The sequence below is a fragment of the Nylanderia fulva genome, unplaced genomic scaffold, assembly GCF_048542155.1.
Source record: "Nylanderia fulva isolate GAGA-0341 unplaced genomic scaffold, ASM4854215v1 Scaffold58, whole genome shotgun sequence".
Lineage (NCBI taxonomy): Eukaryota > Metazoa > Arthropoda > Insecta > Hymenoptera > Formicidae > Nylanderia > Nylanderia fulva.
The window spans coordinates 686191-705788 of record NW_028190676.1 but is presented as its reverse complement, the minus strand read 5'-3'; the positions used below and the strand labels follow the sequence as shown (position 1 = coordinate 705788).

At 29.2% G+C, this 19598-nt stretch overlaps 3 protein-coding genes across 10 annotated transcripts in view; 1 reads left to right on the top strand and 2 right to left on the bottom strand.

Annotated features, from left to right (window-relative positions):
* hyd (E3 ubiquitin-protein ligase hyd) overlaps positions 1–311 on the bottom strand; it is a 30851-nt gene extending 30540 nt beyond the window's left edge. The window contains exon 1 of the mRNA XM_029313327.2: positions 72–311. Within this exon, the coding sequence (XP_029169160.2) occupies positions 72–133 (62 nt within the window). The 5' untranslated portion in view covers positions 134–311. The remainder of the gene's footprint in view (positions 1–71) is intronic.
* A 2697-nt stretch (positions 312–3008) lies between these two features.
* On the top strand, positions 3009–10050 carry LOC114939097 (leucine-rich repeat flightless-interacting protein 2). 4 transcript variants are annotated; one of them, XM_029313335.2, is made up of 10 exons: positions 3009–3086; positions 3221–3742; positions 4290–4450; positions 5306–5432; positions 5580–5719; positions 6487–6750; positions 6869–7013; positions 8029–8154; positions 8289–8506; positions 8709–10050. In XM_029313335.2, the coding sequence occupies exons 3-10, from the start codon at positions 4367–4369 to the stop codon at positions 8817–8819; spliced, it is 1215 nt and encodes a 404-aa protein (XP_029169168.2). In that variant the 5' UTR covers positions 3009–3086; positions 3221–3742; positions 4290–4366; the 3' UTR covers positions 8820–10050. The 4 variants fall into 4 exon arrangements, with proteins under 4 accessions (XP_029169168.2, XP_085343723.1, XP_085343721.1 ...); XM_085487597.1 differs by having other exon boundaries at positions 3221–3797; XM_085487595.1 differs by lacking the exons at positions 3009–3086; positions 3221–3742 and adding an exon at positions 3807–3868.
* A 407-nt stretch (positions 10051–10457) lies between these two features.
* Positions 10458–19598, bottom strand: part of LOC114939094 (TOX high mobility group box family member 4) — a 132015-nt gene continuing 122874 nt past the window's right edge. For 4 of the 5 annotated variants that reach the window (XM_085487577.1, XM_085487581.1, XM_085487579.1 and 1 more), the window contains 7 exons: positions 19235–19568; positions 18158–18276; positions 17826–17961; positions 17120–17437; positions 16295–16372; positions 14856–15133; positions 10458–14529 (listed from right to left, as the gene is read on the bottom strand). In XM_085487577.1, coding sequence (XP_085343703.1) covers positions 14463–14529; positions 14856–15133; positions 16295–16372; positions 17120–17437; positions 17826–17961; positions 18158–18276; positions 19235–19568 — 1330 coding nt within the window. In that variant the 3' untranslated portion in view covers positions 10458–14462. The remainder of the gene's footprint in view (positions 14530–14855; positions 15134–16294; positions 16373–17119; positions 17438–17825; positions 17962–18157; positions 18277–19234; positions 19569–19598) is intronic. The other variant, XM_085487578.1, reaches the window with a different exon arrangement.

Below are 19598 nucleotides of genomic sequence, written 5' to 3'. Positions count from 1 at the left end.
GTACATACACGATATATATGAAAGAGATACGCTTAATGGAAAACCGATAACGGACGGATTATTTCTCCTACCTATCGATAAGTTGGTCGTCCGTTCCCGGCAAAGGATGAACAACGAAGTGTATCGAAGTCATAATGCCTTAAAATTCATATGTGCCGAGCCGACTGATCGCCCCGATAATTGTCCTTTTTACTGTACACAAAATTTCACTAAACGACAGCAGAATTGATATTCGGCCATGTTTTTGCTCTGTTGTTCCGTGTTCTCAAACGTAGATTTGTAGCACGAGACACTTTACGCGATCCTAAAGGCAGCTTTTCGCGCTTGGCGGAGTTAGTGTCCTTTCTAGGGACACTAGGCGGAGTATTTTCATGGCGGCATTAAGTCTGGCTCACAGTAAGCGATTTAAGATCCTGTACATAATAGAGAAAATATTAGGAATAAATAGGTGCGTTTTGGTAAAACCAAGGTCCGTAAATGGACGACAGGAGGGGAAGGAAGGTCGTCGCATGAGCCGCTATTTTGGGACCACTAAGTTATGTGTGTTGTATGTCGGTGTGTGTCATACGAAGTGTTAATGAAAAAAAAAACTATAATTGAACAGCTGTCTGGTGGCTGGATTGGGGCGTCATTTTGGGGCCCATGCTGAAACATCTTCTTCTCTATTATAGCTGCTTAGGCTTCCAGAGAAATAGACCTATACACCATTAATTGTTCATATATATCGGTTAAAAGTCAAATCGTGTTCACAGTACGGAACACAAAGAAACAAAAATTTTTTTTCAGACAAAACACGTCTAAACGCGTCAAAGGGCGAACTCCTTTATAATGCTGAAACCTTAGAACATATATACCTGGAAGGGGAATTGCTATTGTTCTCCATGGTAAAAATCTGTGTCCAAGTTGGGTGCGAGAGAGAAAGATAGCTTTTAACCTATGCTCGCAATGCGCAAACGTAGATGACGTCACGGTGACGTCACGCTCACCGCGCCGTTTGAAACTGGAAATGTAATTGGTGCTTTCGCTAATTCGCGTTTGCGCATTGCGAACGGAGGTAACAATCTACCCTTCTCTTTCCTTAAAAACATGGTTCTCTCTCGCACCCAACTTGGACACAGTTTTGCGTTCCTATTCCCCTTCCATATCTATATGTTCTAAGGCTGAAACAATGAATGCGACCATAGACATATAGAATAGACTGCGCCATCCGCTCTTAAAAAATGGTCGTCCAGAGTGAGAGAGATAGAACGCGAAGACGGCCATCTCTATCCTTTTCTATTCAGTACCAATCACAACACTAAAAAGAAATGGAGATTGGCCGTCTTCACGCTCTGTCTCTCTTTTTGACTATTACATTTGGTGCACGGATGGCGCAGTCCATACTATATGTCTATGAATGCGACGACCTTACTTCCCCTCCCGTCATTTATCTACGGACCTTGGGTAAAGCTACGTCTACATTAGTCGTAGAATCGTAGATCGTAGAAAATTGATCCAATTTGTCGATTATTCTCCTCACATTCAACTGTGATTGGATCAATTTTCTATGTATGATATACAGGGCAGGCCATTTTAATCTTCGGGCTAAAATTTCTCAAAATCCAAAAGTTTAAGACAAAAATGTTTCAGATAAAAGTTGTATGGTTTCAAGGGGGACATGAGATGGTGTCATTGATTTGACCTTGAATAACCATTTGAAGGTTACGTGAAGGTCAACTTCAATTTCTTAAATAGAACACTATATTTTTTCTTGCATACTTTTGTAGCTGACTTCGAGATCTTTCCAAAACATTATAATCAAATGTTTTTTCATGAAGTACTTTTCGAGTTATAAAGCTTCAAAGCAGTATTTTGAAATACGATATACGATAAAAAACAAACTTTAAATAGTACCTTAAAGGCCGTTCTACAATGGAGTATCATAGGTGGTAATCGTAAGAAATTGACAAACCACAGTCGATTATTTCAAAAATAATCGATTGTAATAGGTCAATTTCTTACGACTACAGCTTACGATACTCCATTATAGAACGGCCTTAAAGCGGGATCTACAATGGCCTTAATTACACGGCACCCTTAATCGTGTTTAATAACATCCGTAGTTGTAAGACTGGCCAATCACAGCCGTTCCCCTGAAGAATGGAACGGCTGTGATTGGTCAGTCTTACAACTACGGATGTTATTAAACCCGATTAAGGGTGCCGTGTAAAAGGCCTTATTGTAGAAAAGCACTTGTGTCGTACACAGTGTGAGTATAGGTTTGTTCGCGTCGCATGCCCCAACATGCTCCTTCTTACTCCAATGCGCTCGTATTGGTGCGCTCCTCGAATTAGACCAATACGAGCGCATTGAAATAAAAAGGAGCAAGTTGGAGCATGCGACGCGAACAAACCTTTTGTGTCGCCTGTGTTGCTTGTTGAAAAGCACCCATTGTAGACCCCGTTTAACACGATACAGGCCGCGCGGCAAAGCGGAGGGAGGAGCGAACGATGACTGTGTACGAATCATGTTCGAAAAATGTTCGTGTATCGTGTTACAGTAGGACGTCTCTTCTCGTCGCACGCTTCTATTCGCGTAGATTGGCCGATCTTTTTTAATAACTCAATAATTATTGCGTAAACCGTAAAACGGTAGAAGACTTTCCTATTCGGTTTAATTCACTTTACCTGCACATGACGGTTGAGGCGACAATTACTGGACATCCTGTACTACTGTACTATCTATAGCATTTCAGTACAGTATACGTGACGTAAACTATAGCAAAGTACTCCAGCTCGTGCGACCCGTGGGGTGCCGAGAACCTTGCTTCTATACTCGTCTATATTCTTGTATTTTATACTTTTGGGCGTCGATTGTGTAACTTTTTCTAAAGTGAAAATGTGAAAAATTTCTTCAAATCACACATCGATTTTCTTTTAAAATCAATGCGTGATTGGCGAAAATTTTTCACTTTTCACGTTTCCACTTTAAAAAAAAATCACACAATTGATCCCCTGCTGCCATTGTAGACCCCGCTACTGTGAATACCGGCCTATGAATACGGGCCTATGTAGACAAGCCTTTAACGGAGCTGCATAGCATGACGGGTGAGACGCCGTGGTGGGGAGCCGAGAGAGCTATCTTAACCTTCTCATATATATATATATATATATATATATATGTATATATATATATATATATATATATATAAAGTTATATATATATATATATATAACTTTAGATAGACGTAGGCGCGGCGAGACGAGGAAACGCGGCGCGGAAGGAAGAGAGTGGTTGTGGGCTTTTGCGTGTGTTCTCCTCGTTTCGCGTATATTCCCGCAACACGGGGAAATAGCGCAGACATACGCGAGCGAGGGGTGTACCTCGCAACCTTGCGCTAAATTCGAACGCGGAAGAAGAGGAAGAAGAAGCGCTTAACAAGAGCCTCTACCCGTGTCACCTGCGTGTCAGATCCCGCCGGTTGCCGCGAAATTCCGAACGAATACGCCTATACATCTAGAGGAAGAGTCTCGTGTCTCCCTCGCGACTCGCAATTGACAGTATTTAGGGCCTCTCGCCAGATATGGTTCCAGCGGATTAACACGTTCCGTGATTACGCAGATGGTCACACGGTGACGTCGAGCGAATAAGTTGCCCGTGATTATTTCTGTTGTATTTATAGAGCGTACTCGGGTATTTATTTGTTTCCTCGTTCGAGTCCGAAGAAATTATGTACGTCCACGTTGGCTGACATGTCCTAACCGTAAGTGACTCATCTGTAGCGGATGACAGGAAGGCGATGAAATAACGATGAAATGGTAGTTGTAAAAATTGGAAAAAAAACAAGAAAGTTTAACATATTCGCGAAATTCCGCCTAACGAAGAAAAAGTATCTATATATATTATTCTATTATATTCATATTTTTTATACATAATTTTATATATATTTATTTAGTATGTTTTTAATATATTTTTTATTTTGATATACTTTTATATCAACAATTATTGCATTTGATTTTTCATTCTTGCAAAAATATATAAATATATGCATGAAAAAAAATCAGATTTTATTTCTATGCAAAAATAAAGTTTAAAGGAAATAATTATTTTAAATTATTATATGTTAATATTTTTTATCAAAAAAATATAAAAATATATAAGTTAAAATTGTTTTAAATTTAAAACAAAATTATTAAATTTAGCATGGATTTATGATATCAACAACTATTATTTGTAATCATTGTATACAAATATATTTAGAATTTATATATTTATATAAAATTGTTTAGCTAATTATTTTTATCTGTTAGTGTGTCATTGCGTATCGATTTTCCTGATTAAATTCGTTACAATTGGAACACAAGTTGTAAGGAAAAAGCAACTCAGAATGGAATCAACTATAGCTGGTCGAAGGAGGACTGCCACAAGGCATTCTGCGGAGGATCAAGCATTGGATCAAATAGCTAAGGAGGTATGATTTTAAAATTAAAATACAGGGTGTCTCATAGGAAAGTGCTGAAACTAGTCAGCTGTCATTTTATAATGCACGCAGTTATTGAGAAAACAAAAATTGTGTTAAAAAGAGGAAAGTTTACAGTTTTTAATGCATATAAATAAAATGTTTGTATATCAGTTTATTTTATTAAAAAAAGTAATGAGAAAAAGTACTGGTAATCACATATGTAAACTAATGATAAATATTTTTGAAGTGCACTATTTATACAAAATTCTGTTCTTTACAAAAACTTGTAAAAACTTTGTCTAACATGTCATTTTGAATGTTATTGACGATCCTTTTAATAGCTGCTATTAGATCTGGCACTGTTGAAAACATTTCTCATTAGTTTATGTGATTATTGACATTTTTTCATTACTTTTTATCAATAAAATGAACTGGTATACAAACATTTTATTTATATTTATTAAAAACTGCAGATTTTTATCTTACCAATATATTTTTTACTTTCTCAATAACTGTTTGCATTAAAAAATGACAGTTGATTAGTTTCAGCAATTTCCTTTACAACACCCTGTATATGAAACTGTAAGTAACAAAAATATATATAACTTTGTAAAGTGTAATATGCATGAGTATATATAAGATTATATTAAAACATATAAAGAGTATTGGTTTAAATAATAATTAAATATTTTCCAGTAAGAATAGCTAACAAATTATTTTAATATAAAAAATTCATGATTAATTTGTTTTATTTATATTCTAATGAATATACGAATAAAGAGAAGCTTTAATAATATGGTGATGTATAAATAATGAACGTATATATTTTTAATAACTGGCTGGATTTTTTATATATACTTTTAGGCAGAAGCAAGACTTGCTGCTAGGAGACAGGCAAGAGCAGAAGCCAGAGAAATCCGAATGCGTGAATTAGAGAGACAGCAAAAGGAAGCGGAGGAGAATGCTGACAGGGTTTACGACATGTGTGCAGGTAGATTTAACATGATGAATAAAAAATTAGTTTCATATTTTAAATTTTTTATTAATTATTTACAGACTTACAGAACTACTTTCTTTACACATACACATATTAATCTTTTATATAATAATTTATTTGCAAATATTTATCTAATTATAGCTGATGTGAATAGAACCATGAGAATAACTCCAGATCCAGTACGTACATCACGACTTCTTACAAATTCCAATAATTTTCAATCAAGTCGTAGATCTTCAGAAGATTCATTAGAAGATGCAGGATTAAGTAGAGATATTAGGGTATGCTTATAAGTTTTATTAAAGGCTCTAATAATCAGGGTGGAGAAAGTGATTTTGTGAAAGTATCTAGTTACAGTTTTTTCACTGAAAATATAACTAGCTAACAGTTACTGACTCTGAAAAATAACATGTTACAGTTATTACAACTCAAAAAGTAATGAATCGTTACTTTTCAGTTACTTTTTTTGCAATGACTATTATATTTTAAATATAATAATTAATCATATATATATATATATATGTATATATATATATATTTCAAGCTTTACTTAATTATATATTATATACTTAATTATATGCTATATTATTTTATATGCAATAAATTACAACTGTTTTAAATTTAAAATGAAAATATATTTAATATATTAAATTAATAATTTGTAGTAAATTAACTTTTTCTTATACAATAATTAATATTATTTACTTAGAATAAAAATTATAGGATTCAGATATTTCAGTTAACAAATTCATAAAATTTTAGACAGTCATAACTTTTCGATAAAATTGTTAGCCTACATTTTAAATAAACTAACTATTAAAACGTAACTATTAAATTAGTTACTAGTTATCAAAAAATGTAACTTATTTAATTACAGTTATTAAATTACAGTTATAGATGCAGAAAAAGGAACAAAATTAAGTTATAGTTACTAAAAAAATTTAACTGTAACTTTGTTACAATTAACGAGTTACTTTTCAACCCTGCTAACAATAATAATGTGATAATGATAACAATAATAATAATATACATTTCTTCATTACAATAGCTGGAATTAAAAGAATTTGAAGAAAAATTCAGGAAGGCAATGATAGCTAATGCTCAATTAGACAACGAAAAATCATCTTATGTCTATCAAGTTGATTTATTAAAAGACAAATTAGAAGAATTAGAAGAAACAACTGTACAATTACGTAGAGAATTGAGGGAAAAGAATCGAGATGCGGAGCAATTAAAACGAGTCAATCAGAAAATAAAAGACGATTTAAATATTTGTCGGGCACAATTATTAGAAAGAGATACACTTATACAAGTATGTATAATTATTGAATATTACTGAAATAGCACATGTAATATCGTTTATGAAAAAATTTCTTATGTATAATACTTATATCTCGTCTAAGAAACTTAAAATATACTTTATAATTTAGGAAAATGGCTTAATTATTGTTGACAATGAAGAAAGTGAAGATGAAGATAATGAAAATATGGAAAATAGATCATATTGTAAAAAAAGGGTACTAGTCAGTACAGAAGCTGCAGAATTATTGGAAACAGCTGGCAGAGGTTCCCTAGGTATATTGAGTTATTTATTGTTAAATAAGATGTAATATTAAATATAATATAATAATTTCTGGTTAGAGAGAGTTTTCATTTGAAGGTAATTTTTTTTAATGGAACTACTATAATTTTTTTATATAAATCAGGTCTCCTACTTTTTGACATAAAAAGTGAGGATAAAATAGCTAAAAAGTGAATAGTTTACGAGATATTTTATACTTCAGTTTTACAATTTTTCAATTATGAAATATTGTAAAATATTGATTTTTTAACAATCTTCAACACTTTCATGCACAAATAACGAGAGAAATTTGGTGTAAAGAAAATATATGTATAGTTGTTTAAAAAAAGTATGTAATTTCCAACTAGCAAATATTATGTACTTTATAAAATTCTTATCTCTGATTGTCATAAAATAAATAAAAATAAATAAAGATAAAGTCTTACAAACCGATATTTGCAATCTTTTATCTCGAGAATATTTCATATAAAAACAACAGAGAGATAAAAAGAATCTAAATCAGGATCAGAGATATTTTAAAATTGCTATATTTTTATTATTGAAAAAATAGTGGAATAAAATAATTTTGATTCTTGATAAAAACCGGAATTTTTATAAGCGCAACAGCTTAAAAATAGAAACATTCATAATAATTATTTCTGGAGAAAAAATGTTTCATGTAAGTCTATAAAAAATAATTTATGTGAAATTGCTAAAAATAGTTTGAATGATCTATTTACCGTTTTATTAAAGAGAATCTAAGTAAAAATAAAAATTATTTTCTAAATTCTAAAGAGATGAAAGAATTTTTTTCTATCTGGATTTTTTAGCAGGAAATAATATTAGAAAAATAATAAAAGAAGTGAGACTGAATACTTTCTAATGCATACAAAGCTCTTGTATTTGCTTATCATATCTGATCTAATAAAATAAGATTAATTTCTATATAATGTTTATATCTATAACTAAGATTAATTTCTATATAATATTTATATCTATATAATGTTTATATCTACAACTTTGTTTTAGATGTTCGATTAAGGAAATTTGCTTTTGAAAAAAAGGAATTGCAAGATGAAATTCGACATTTAAGATTGGAATTGGAAGACACTAGAAATCGCGTGAGATCCGAAAGATCATCTGGCTCAGTATTAGGTTACTATTTGTTTATATCTGTTTTAAATAGATTATATATAATTGTTCATATGTGTATTTTCCTATGAATCATAATATTTTATTTCTATTATTTGAATTTTTGTAATTTATATTGATTAATGTACCTGTTGCAGCAGGTTGCTTATCAGAAAACGATGATATTCAGCGTGAAGCAAACAAATTGTTAGCAGATTATAAATTTAAATTACAAAAAGCAGAGCAAGATATGTCCACACTACAAGCAACAGTAGCTAGATTGGAAAGTCAAGTAATTCGTTACAAATCAGCTGCAGAAGCATCTGAAAAAGCAGAAGATGAATTGAAAGTGGAGAAAAGAAAGTTGCAAAGAGAAGTATGAATATTGATTTTTATTATGAATAAAAGATCTGTACATATATCAAAGTAAAGACAATTTACATATATTAGATACATAAATCAAAAATCATAAATTAAAAATTTTTAATAATAATTTTAATATTTATTTTATTTTAATAATTTTCATAATTTATTTTAATTATTTTATTTTAATAATAATTAAACATTTTTATTTTCAGGTAAGAGAAACGCAAGCTCGTGTAGAAGAATTGGAGACTGCAAACACACATCTTCAAAAACGATTAGACAAACTTAAAAATGCAAAATCGGCCCTTTTGAAGGAGCTTTGACAGAGTGATGTTTGCAGAGATGTACAATGAATGTCGTTTTACTTATATCTTGATTACATGTGCCGTTGTTGCCTCGATATTAATACTACTTAACATTTTGAATTGTAGTTTACAAAGGCAAAGATTGTGTATTATCGTTAACATTTCACATTTGCAATGAACGTCATTCGGACATAGAAAATTGCTACGAGAAAAAGATTCTTTTTACAGTCAAATTTTTGATACCAACTTTATTACTCTCGCATTATAGGAATAGTCTTGCTTTAGTGAAATAACAAGAGGACTTTTTAATGCAATTTATATGTTAAATTTTTCTATAAATTTACAAGGAGTTATGAAGCTAATTCACAACTTTTATATAAATGATAAATAATATAAATAGTGTATTTGTTCCTGTTTTGTTGCAATAAATTTATGAAAATTACTTAAAATTACTTAAAATTATATTTATATATATTTATATATATATATATATATATATATATATATAAAATGTGTGTGTATTATCTTCAAGTATAAAATATTTATATAATGAACACAAAATGACCAATAATGCAAAATGCTTTTTGCCAGTATTTCAGTGCGATCTATATATTTGTGAAGGAAATATGATATACACACGTTTAGGATAAGAGTATGAAATTCCAATTTCTAAACTAATGTAATTTGTATATTAAATCGAATTACATCTCTAAATTTCAAATGTACCATATGTTAATTGCCATATTTTCAATGTAAAGAATGGTAAGGGTCAGTTAGAACTGCGCAGTGTTGAGCGAGTCGAGCAATTCGCGCATGTGCAGTATAAAGTATTTAATATAATTGGATGTTTTCCATTTTAGTGACACAAATTTGAAGGTATCACTTCATGTACAGCGGGCTACCTAGCAGTTTGCTGCTATTGGTTGAAGATTTCTTACCAGATGATGCAAAGAAAGATTTATATGTGATACAATTCGGTTATTGATATGCTGAAGAATTCAAATTCGAACTGAAATGATGTCATTTTGATATCTATAACGGCATTTTGACATCTATGATGCTATTTTAATGTCTAATGACGTCATTTTGACATCTATGACGCTATTAATGTCTAATGACGTCATTTTGACATCTATGACGTCACTTTGACGCTAATGACATCAGTTTGACATCTATGACGTCATTGTGACATCTATGATGGCGTACGCTTACTACCAAGGATAATAAACGAGAATAATCTTAAAAGATATTTGTGTGCAATTCCTACCGCATTTTTGTCTTATTTTTATTTTATTTATTGGTTTTATTATTATTCTTTTATTAGAAACTTAAGTTTGAATCAATAATTAATAATATTTTAATATATAGTCATCGATAATTTTTTTTTAAGTAATAATACATTTCAATATATAAAAATAGATAATATACTATTTAAATACATTTTTGTATATAAAAGCTATTAATTTAAAAAGAATATTTAAAATATTAATTTTTTTAGAGTTGCTATTATTAATTAAATTTATTACAAGATATATTAATTTATTCATGAAATAAATTTCTTATGCATATGTATGTACATAATATGTGTATAGTTAAAAAATGACATTTGTTAAATATGAAAATGGAAGGATAATAAATATTTCCATAAACATAATGTTGGGACTGAAATTGTTTAATCATATCTTTGTACATAAAACAATAAAAATTTTACATAAATTTATTGGAAATTACTGTGATATATATATATATATATATATATATAAAACACAGTATATGATGTATAATCTAGCGCTATAATATATGCTTGATACTTTCTAAATTTATTTTTTCTGATACAGATTTATATGATTATGATCAATATTGCAAAAGTTGCATTGTTATTTTTTATGTCAAAATTTGAGCTCCTTGCATACAAATTTACATAGAAACATAAAATATAAGACATGAGATAAATGTATATGTATTACAAATAAATGACCTAACAAATCATATAAATTCTGTTGAATTATGGTGAATTATATCAAAGTTTTCTAGAACCAAAACACTCCAATATGTATTCCAAATTTATATTTCTATGCAAATTTCTGTGCTTTATGCATAAACAATTAAGGATTTTTCTATATTTCTCAACGTTTATTCGCTAATTAACGCAATAAACATATTTTACAATCTTATTATCTAAATTTTAGGACTGTTTGAGTAATTAATATTTTCTATCTTATTGAAGCGATTAATTAAGTGTACTTATCTGTTCAACCCTATATGTGTACATACATACAAACGACATACATGTATGCATACACACTATACACACGCACACACGTTTTATAATAATAATATACCACAAGATGTATTATTAATATAATACAATATCTATATTATTTTTACATTGTAACTTACAAGTCTATAGAATATATTTGTATATTTACAAGAATTTTAAACAATATAACTAAGAATATAAAAAAAAAACATTTATTAGATCATATAAAAAAATCAGATATATTGTCTAATAGGCATATATATATTCGCGTGAAAAATTATTGTAAAATTACTGTTGAATTTAATATATGGAAGAATATATATATATTTTCTGCTTTATACATAAAAATGTTTCATATCGGTTTATTTCAAGGCCTGCATTACAAATGCATTTTAACCAGAGAGATTATACACTTGTAATTATTAATTTTGATGTTCGAATTCAAGAACAGTAAATGGATATAGTTAGCGTAATGCTTAGTTGTTTCATTGCAACTGACCAAATCCCTGTATCCATCAAAGTAATTTCGAAATTTCGAGGAGATTCTTGACAACAAGATATTCTATTTTTTGTATATTTAAAAACTTACAAATCTAATTTTTTTCTTTTTTTTATTTGTAATAAACCATTACAATAGTAATCAACTATATATCTAATGTAAGCAGCAGTATTTTTTTAGCAAATAACGCACAGACATTAATAAAATAAATATATGTAATGATGCTATTAAAATGATCAAAATTATTTCACATAATGTAACATTAATATATGAATTTGCACTTATGTGTTGTCTGCAGTTGTTTTGATATTACATTTTTTTGCTATATGAAATGTATATATGAATAGATATGAAAATGGGTGCATTATTGATTGGTTCTTTATAATCAATATAAAAATAAATTGTGTAATAAAATTCTGTTTTACAGATTTGTATAGGTCTAAAAATGCACAGTACTCCAAGTAAAAAAGTATAGTCAGTTTGAATTTGATGTAATAATTGTAACATCATTTGATATCAACATCAAAAAATGACTTTTGTTACTCAGGACTAAATTTTTATAATTGTGAGAATTTTAATAGTATTACAATAGTATATTTATCTGTAAGAATGTTATATTATATGATTGTAGATGCTTTGTGTGTTTATCAGTTAATTTGTATTTCATGAAATAAAACAATAAATTTGCTCAAGTGAGAACACAAATGTAAAATAAAGCAATTTCTTATACTGGCAGAAAAAAATATGTAATGCAACACACAAAATATGGGAATCTAAAATTTTTCTCTCAAAAATTACACATGTCAAACACAATGAATTTTCAAGTTATACTACAAAAATGGTATATTGTTAATTATCAGATAATCAAGAAAATTTGTATGATTTTTACAGAAAACAACAAAAAGCCACATAAATTTACAGTTAATATAGTTAATAAACAAATAATCATTACAAGTGAGATATGTGTAATAAAAAAATGTATATTTTTGTATGCGCAATATCTGTTTAAACACCATATAAATTAAGACTCCTAGATTCTTGGATTTAAGAATTTTTAGTGTTTTATTTCTGATGAGGAACCAGCCTTGAAATTTTACTGCTGCTTTCATTTGCTTGTACTGCGTTATATGTTAATTATATATTATTATGATTTTTAAAAACTTAGAAACACAGTTAATTATATTTAAAAAATTATGTCTTGTGTGTTTATTTTTCGCCAATAAATTATAAAAGAAAAATTATAATATTACCCAGAAAACATTTTGCACGCAAATACTGTCATTGTATACAAAAGCGACTCATACTACGCAAGCAAAACCTTATCCTGGTGCGTCGTTATAATGATAGCAAATGTTAGCACACTTTGCGCGCGATCTCATCTCGTTAATAAGCATGCAAGATGAGCATATTCAACAAGTATTTTGCTGTCATTATCACATCACTGGCATATTTTTGGCAATTTGATATCCATTAATCCATTTGCACGTGATTTGCTGGTGTATCAAATAATACATAAGTTAACCATTTGCGTGTAATATGTACGACTAAACATATCCCACATGCAAAACTCAGGCAAATCTCGTGCACAGTTTATATGCATAAGACGCGCAAATTTTGTACGCAAAAATTGTTATCTGGGTATCTTTTTAATTATAAAAGAAACATTTGTACAATTGGCACATCTTGGTTATATAGTAAGGAATATCTGAAAGTATAAAAAATGATGGTTATCACTGACTTATAAGTGTTGTGCGTATACATACGTGTGTGTGTGTGTGTGTGTGTATGTGTGTGTATAAACGCACTTGTTTCTTTTATTCATAATTATTCAAGTTGCAATATATACTTCTTACAAATGAAGACCAGAGAAATTGGCCAGAGTAATGCGTTTCTGAATAAGGCTTTTCAATAATATACATCCCAAGTTTTCTTTCTAGAAGAAACAATTTTATTTTTACTTCATATATATTTCTCTGTCTCTCTCTCTCTCTCTCTCTCTCACTCTTTATTTTTCTTCAGCTATATCCTTTTTTCTCTCTTTTTCACTCGTCTTGCTCATTGGCACGCATGTACAGCACAAAACATCTGTATATTATTACTATATATTTGTATATTATTATCTATCAATCTCTTTTAGTGTTGTATTTGTATTCCACAAATAGCTTTGACACTCGAAAAAGTTGTCATTTACTAACTAACTTATATATATATACATGTGTGCATATACTTACATACATATACAAACATATATACATATATATATACATATAAAAAATATGCACTTTTCTGTATAAGATCTAAATTATCTTGTTCTGTCTGCAATTAACGAAACTATTTTTCCTCAGGCGAAGGAATATAATGCATGTAACAGATTTCTCACATTACAATATGCATATCTTATATTTTACCATTTATTTCCATTTTTTAAATGAGATCATATATTTTTTCTTCTATTATATATGCATTTACATACATACATACATACATACATACATACATACATACATATATATATATATATATATATATATATATATACACACATATATAAGAATGTATAATTTTATTAAAAAATGGAGATAGTGTTGAAATATCAAAAAAATATACACATAAAAAATCTATTACATACTATCATATGTTTTTCTTTTAAAATTATGAAACTGTTTTGAAAACATTTTTTTGGTAACTGCACACATATATAATAGATAATTTAAATCACCAAGTGCCTACTTGTATACATGTTTACATATATATGTGTATGTATATGTGTGTGCATATATGTGTATGTTTAAATATCTATTTCTATATATCTTTTGTTTAAATATCTTACTTTACAAATTAATAGTAGGCCATTATTGTTGTCAGGCCATTTATTAGTTATGTGCCATCTTTTGCAAAACACTTATTTAACTGTAGAATAGTTCTGCTGAGGATTTTGATTTGAAGATACCCATGTGTTAAATACATCTCTGAAATAGATAATAAAATATATATGAATATGAAATATAAAGAAAAAAAAATTATAGATCAGAAGTATGCAAATAATCTATAGATCAGAAATATATTGCAATTACTCTGAATTTATCATAAATAATATATAGAATAATATATAGAATAAAAATATATGTATAATATATTATATATATATAATATGTAATAATAATATATATATATATATATATATATATATATATATATAATATATTATTAAAACTGTTCATAACAAAATGATATTTTCCAAAGACAAAAAGTACAAAAATTAATCTAAAGTAGATAAATTGAATGCAATGCTCACGCAAACCTGCAATGGCTGACCACACATTCGTTACTGCAGTATTCATCTTCCCATTCATTATTAGATATAGCAGGATTGGGGCATCCTTGATGTATACAAGGTGGTGGTCCTTGCCCTGTCATAGCTACCTGTGAAGGATTTACTGGCGACGAACAACTCGATAAAGTTTCAGATTTCATTGATAGATCCTCTTTTATAAATTCTGCTCTAGATGGACTCATATGTATTATTTGTTGCTGTTGCTGTTGTTGCACTTGCTGTACTTGTTGTTGAGGTACCTATAATTACCATTATAGAATATTATAAAATTATATAAGTATATTAATTGTTTTATCAATATACATCTAAGTAATAATATTATTTATTATTTATGTAGATATATAAATATTAAATATTTTAATATAATCTTAACTAATGTTCCATAATTTTATTTTTCTTTGATTGAATTTAGGGTATCATCGATTTCAAAACTTTTAAAATGAAAAAATGTTTCTTTAGAAAATATATATAAAATATCTATACATTTTTTTTAACCAAAATCTATTTACATTGAAAAATTACTTTGAATTATGATTTCGTGAATTTCTTATAATTTTTGGTCAATTAGAATTTATGTTCTGTTCAATTTTAGCCTTTTGATGTTTCGCATTAATGTTGGAATTGTGACGTCAGAGGCAAAAACAAATACACGCTAAAAATTCTTAGATGTAATTTCGAAATAAAAAGAAATTAAAAAAGCCATCCGAAGTAGGTGTTCCATCAAAATATCTTGTTACTTTAAATGGCATCTAAAATTTTTCAACGTGTTTTTTCTTCTGATATCACAATCTAACATGGCCGCAGCGAGGATGTCAAAAGTCTTAACATGAGTTTTATTTTAATTATAAACATTAACATAACATTAATTATAAACAATTATGAACATTTTAATTATAAAATTTTCGAAGATATATAAAAACAGGCTATCTTTGTATTTAAACTCTGTTTTTTTTTATTATGTCTTTCGAAAATAATATTATTCATATAATATATAAAAGTTTGTAGACACATTACATTTTAAAATCATTGCACATTTTAAAATCATTAACAAAATTTTAATCGTAATCGTAAGCATAAATTGACTAATTACAATCAAGCATTCTAGTAAAAGTTAGGTATATTTTTCAACAAGTTTCCCAGGTAGCAAACTTAAATGACGTCAGTTTGCTACCTAGGTTCACAGTGTCACATTACTCGACACAATAAAAACTTAAGGCTATTGTGAAAGAGTTTCTATAGTAATAACCATAAGGCCATAAGCAATAAATCAACTAATCATAGTCATATTATGTTGATAAATGCTCGACTGTGATTGATCGATTTGCTTAGCGACAATACAAAAGTACAAATAAGAGGAACATGGAATAAAAAATATCCATCAATAAAGCAAATATACTAACCTGCATGTATTGTTGTTGCATGTGCTGCTGTTGTTGCTGTGCCATGTGTGATGGTACCATTACATTGCCCATTAAAGCCTATAAAAAAAATAAAAATATTGATAAAATATTACAAAAAATATCTCGTAAAATATTCATTTTTTAATGATTCTTATTTTAATATTTTTTTTTACAAAATAATGAGTAAAATCAATCGTGTACAGAAAACATTTTTTTTAAGTATGTAATTTGCAAGCACTTATTATATATTGAAGATCACGGATAGACGTATATAAACAAATATTGTGTTTTTTATTTATATATACATAATAACAAGTACAAGTGATTTGCGACTCAATTCAAATCGCGATTGTTCGATTTCGATAACCAATAGGAATCGATACTAGTTTATCATAAATTGGACTTTCTGATACAAAATAAATTTAGAAAAAAATTTTTTTAAACTAAAATATTTATTAAAATAAAACTTCTCATTCTTAAAAACGTTCGAGAAACTAAAATAATCACAGATCTTAACAGATTTATGCTTTCTTTACAAACTATTCTAACAATTTGAAAAACAAAATTAACGCAAGTTTCTATATATAAATAAAAAAAGAAAAAAAGCGTGAAAAAAAGTTTTATACATATTATGCATAATTGTAATGACGATTGCTTTATTTACAAAATGAATAATATGCTAATAAGAATATTTATGTAGTAGAATTTTTGCCTGCAATATTTCTTCTACAAAAAAGTGTATAATCTTATGGAACATATATTTTTGTGTCTTTGTGATACATGTTTTTCTTTCGGAAATTCTATTCTACATTTGTTAAAAAATACCTGTTGTTGAGGATTTCCTTGCATCGCCAAATGATGAGGTGATTTTTTATTAATAGCCATCTGCTGCTGCTGCTGCTGCTGTTGAGGCGACGAAGGTTGATGTTGGGGACTATAAATTTGATACGTGACATTTCCTGGCGCATTGTTACCGGCATAGCCTGGGTATCCGCTATATTGCATTTGCTGCTGCGGCTGTTGTTGCACTTGTTGTTGCTTCTGTTCATTTTCACCCGCGCCTTTGCTCACCAAAGACGCTCTGTATGCTGCGAGAGCTTTCAGGTATTCCTTCTTAGCTGCTTCTGTTTTTTTCTTGTAATACTAGACAAAGATTTAATAATGTTAACTTTATGAAAAATAAAAAAAAACATATTGTTTCTTTTTCTATTTACATCCCTAATAGTACAACATATTCGAAAGATATTCAGAAGATATCCAGAGGACATTCGAACATCCTCAGGATGTTCTCTGAACGTCTTCGGGGCGATATGTGCGCTGTTAGGGATCTCTATCAGTGATACATAAAAACATGAGGGAGGGAGAAAGGGAGGGAGAGAGAGAGAGAGAGAGAGAGAGAGGGAGGAGGGAGGGAGGGAGGGAGGGAGGGAGGGAGGGAGGAGAGAGAGAGAGAGAGAGAGAGAGAGAGAGAGAGAGAGAGAGAGAGAGAGAGAGAGAGAGAGAGAGAGAGAGTTAAAATTGTAATACTTACATTTTTATGCTCAACTTCCAATGCGTCCCACATTGATGCAACGATCTTAGATACTTCACCAAAACTGGCATTTGGATGTTTTCCTTTAATCACTGCTTGAGTGTCTCTGAAGAAAAGGGCGTATGCCGATACTGGTCTAAAAATTATAAATGTCGATATATTAAATTTAGAGAAATAATTGTATTTAAAAGCTCCTAAATTTTAATACTATGTTGTTTTAATTAATATATAATTATAACAATACAAGAAAAAAATGACGTCAGTTTGCTGCTTGGGCGATTACAAAACAAAGTATATCAATTGTATAAGAACCAGAGAATTTTGTTACTTACTTTTGTGGTTCGTTAGGATCTCTTTTCTTTTTTTTCTTTTGCGTTTTCGCTTTTCTTTGATTTTTAGCTCCAGCATCAGCCGTTTCTGGCGACGGTGGCTCACGCTTGACTACCGTAATCTGGAAAACAAAATATATTTAACAGGCTACATTTAAGAGAACACGTATTATTCAACGCATTTCTTTTAGCAAAATGCTAAAAAACTCTTGAAATAGTTATTTATCATTTATTCCATATTCAACTATGGATATTTTATGAATCATGACCGACACCAAAAATTCCTATTGAGGATTTTGAAAGTCCTAACAATATACTTTATTTTGGTGACAAGAAAACTTCTTTAGCACGTTGCATATTATAGCTAAATATAATGACAAAGTTCGTGAAAATAGTTTTTTCTTGCAAATTTAATTGCATGTCTCTTAAAATTGTGACGTGATGGAGTAATATTGAAGACAGATTCGTGTTCAGTGTCCAAAACACTATAAAATACGATTAATTTTGTGCCGGTGTTTGTTTTGTTCAATAGTGTTATATGAGTGAATAATAATACTCAGTGTTGTGCTTAGATGATTTTAAAATTAGCTAGATGAAGATGAGATAAAAATATGTAAATTCATCTTAAATAAGATGAAGATGATTTTGTTTTAAATATATCTAGATTAAAGATAAAATTATATGGCGTTTCATCTAGATAATTTTCTAGATAATAATTTTTAACATTGTTTGTGCAAATACAGTTATAAAAAGATATAAATTATAAAAGGAATATAAAAATATATGTATTTATATTTTTATTTATAAATCTGTATCGCTTACTGTTTGAGTTCTACTATTTAAGTATTTTTATGTGCTATGATTCCAAACCAAAATTATCTGAAATGTATTTTAGATAATTTAGTAAAAATAATATTTTTTTCATCTAAGGTGCACACACAAATATAGATAATATATATTTTTATTATCTATATAAAGATAAAATGACGCCAAAGTTTCATCTAGATGATCATCTATATAATTTTATTTAGATAACAGCAAACACTGATAATTTTTAATATTATGTCTAATTTGATTTACCATTCCGGAATGCGGAGTGCTGTCATCGCTATCTTCACTGGTTGTAGTATTGTTATTCGTTTCTGATATATTATTCACTTGCATAGCACTTGGGCTACCTCCGGTCGGACTTCTATATTGCATTTGTTGCTGCTGCTGTTGCTGCTGCTGCTGTTGTTGCTGTTGCAGTTGCTGCTGGGAATGCATGTATTGCATGTGTTGCATCTGAACTTGCTGCTGTTGTTGTTGTTGTTGTTGCTGCTGCTGCAGCATCAACAATTGCTGACCGCTATGTTGCTGTTGACGCGAGGAATTTATTGTTGCGTATGAATCTTGGGAGGTGCCATATGCTGAACTGTGAACAGAAAAATAAGAGAAATTTTGC

Excerpts from the sequence above, each read along its gene's own strand:
- LOC114939097 (XM_085487595.1), top strand. Across the intron at positions 4,451-5,305 it reads TGGATCAAATAGCTAAGGAG|GCAGAAGCAAGACTTGCTGC; the intron begins GTATGATTTTAA and ends ATATACTTTTAG. Across the intron at positions 8,155-8,288 it reads ATCATCTGGCTCAGTATTAG|CAGGTTGCTTATCAGAAAAC; the intron begins GTTACTATTTGT and ends TACCTGTTGCAG.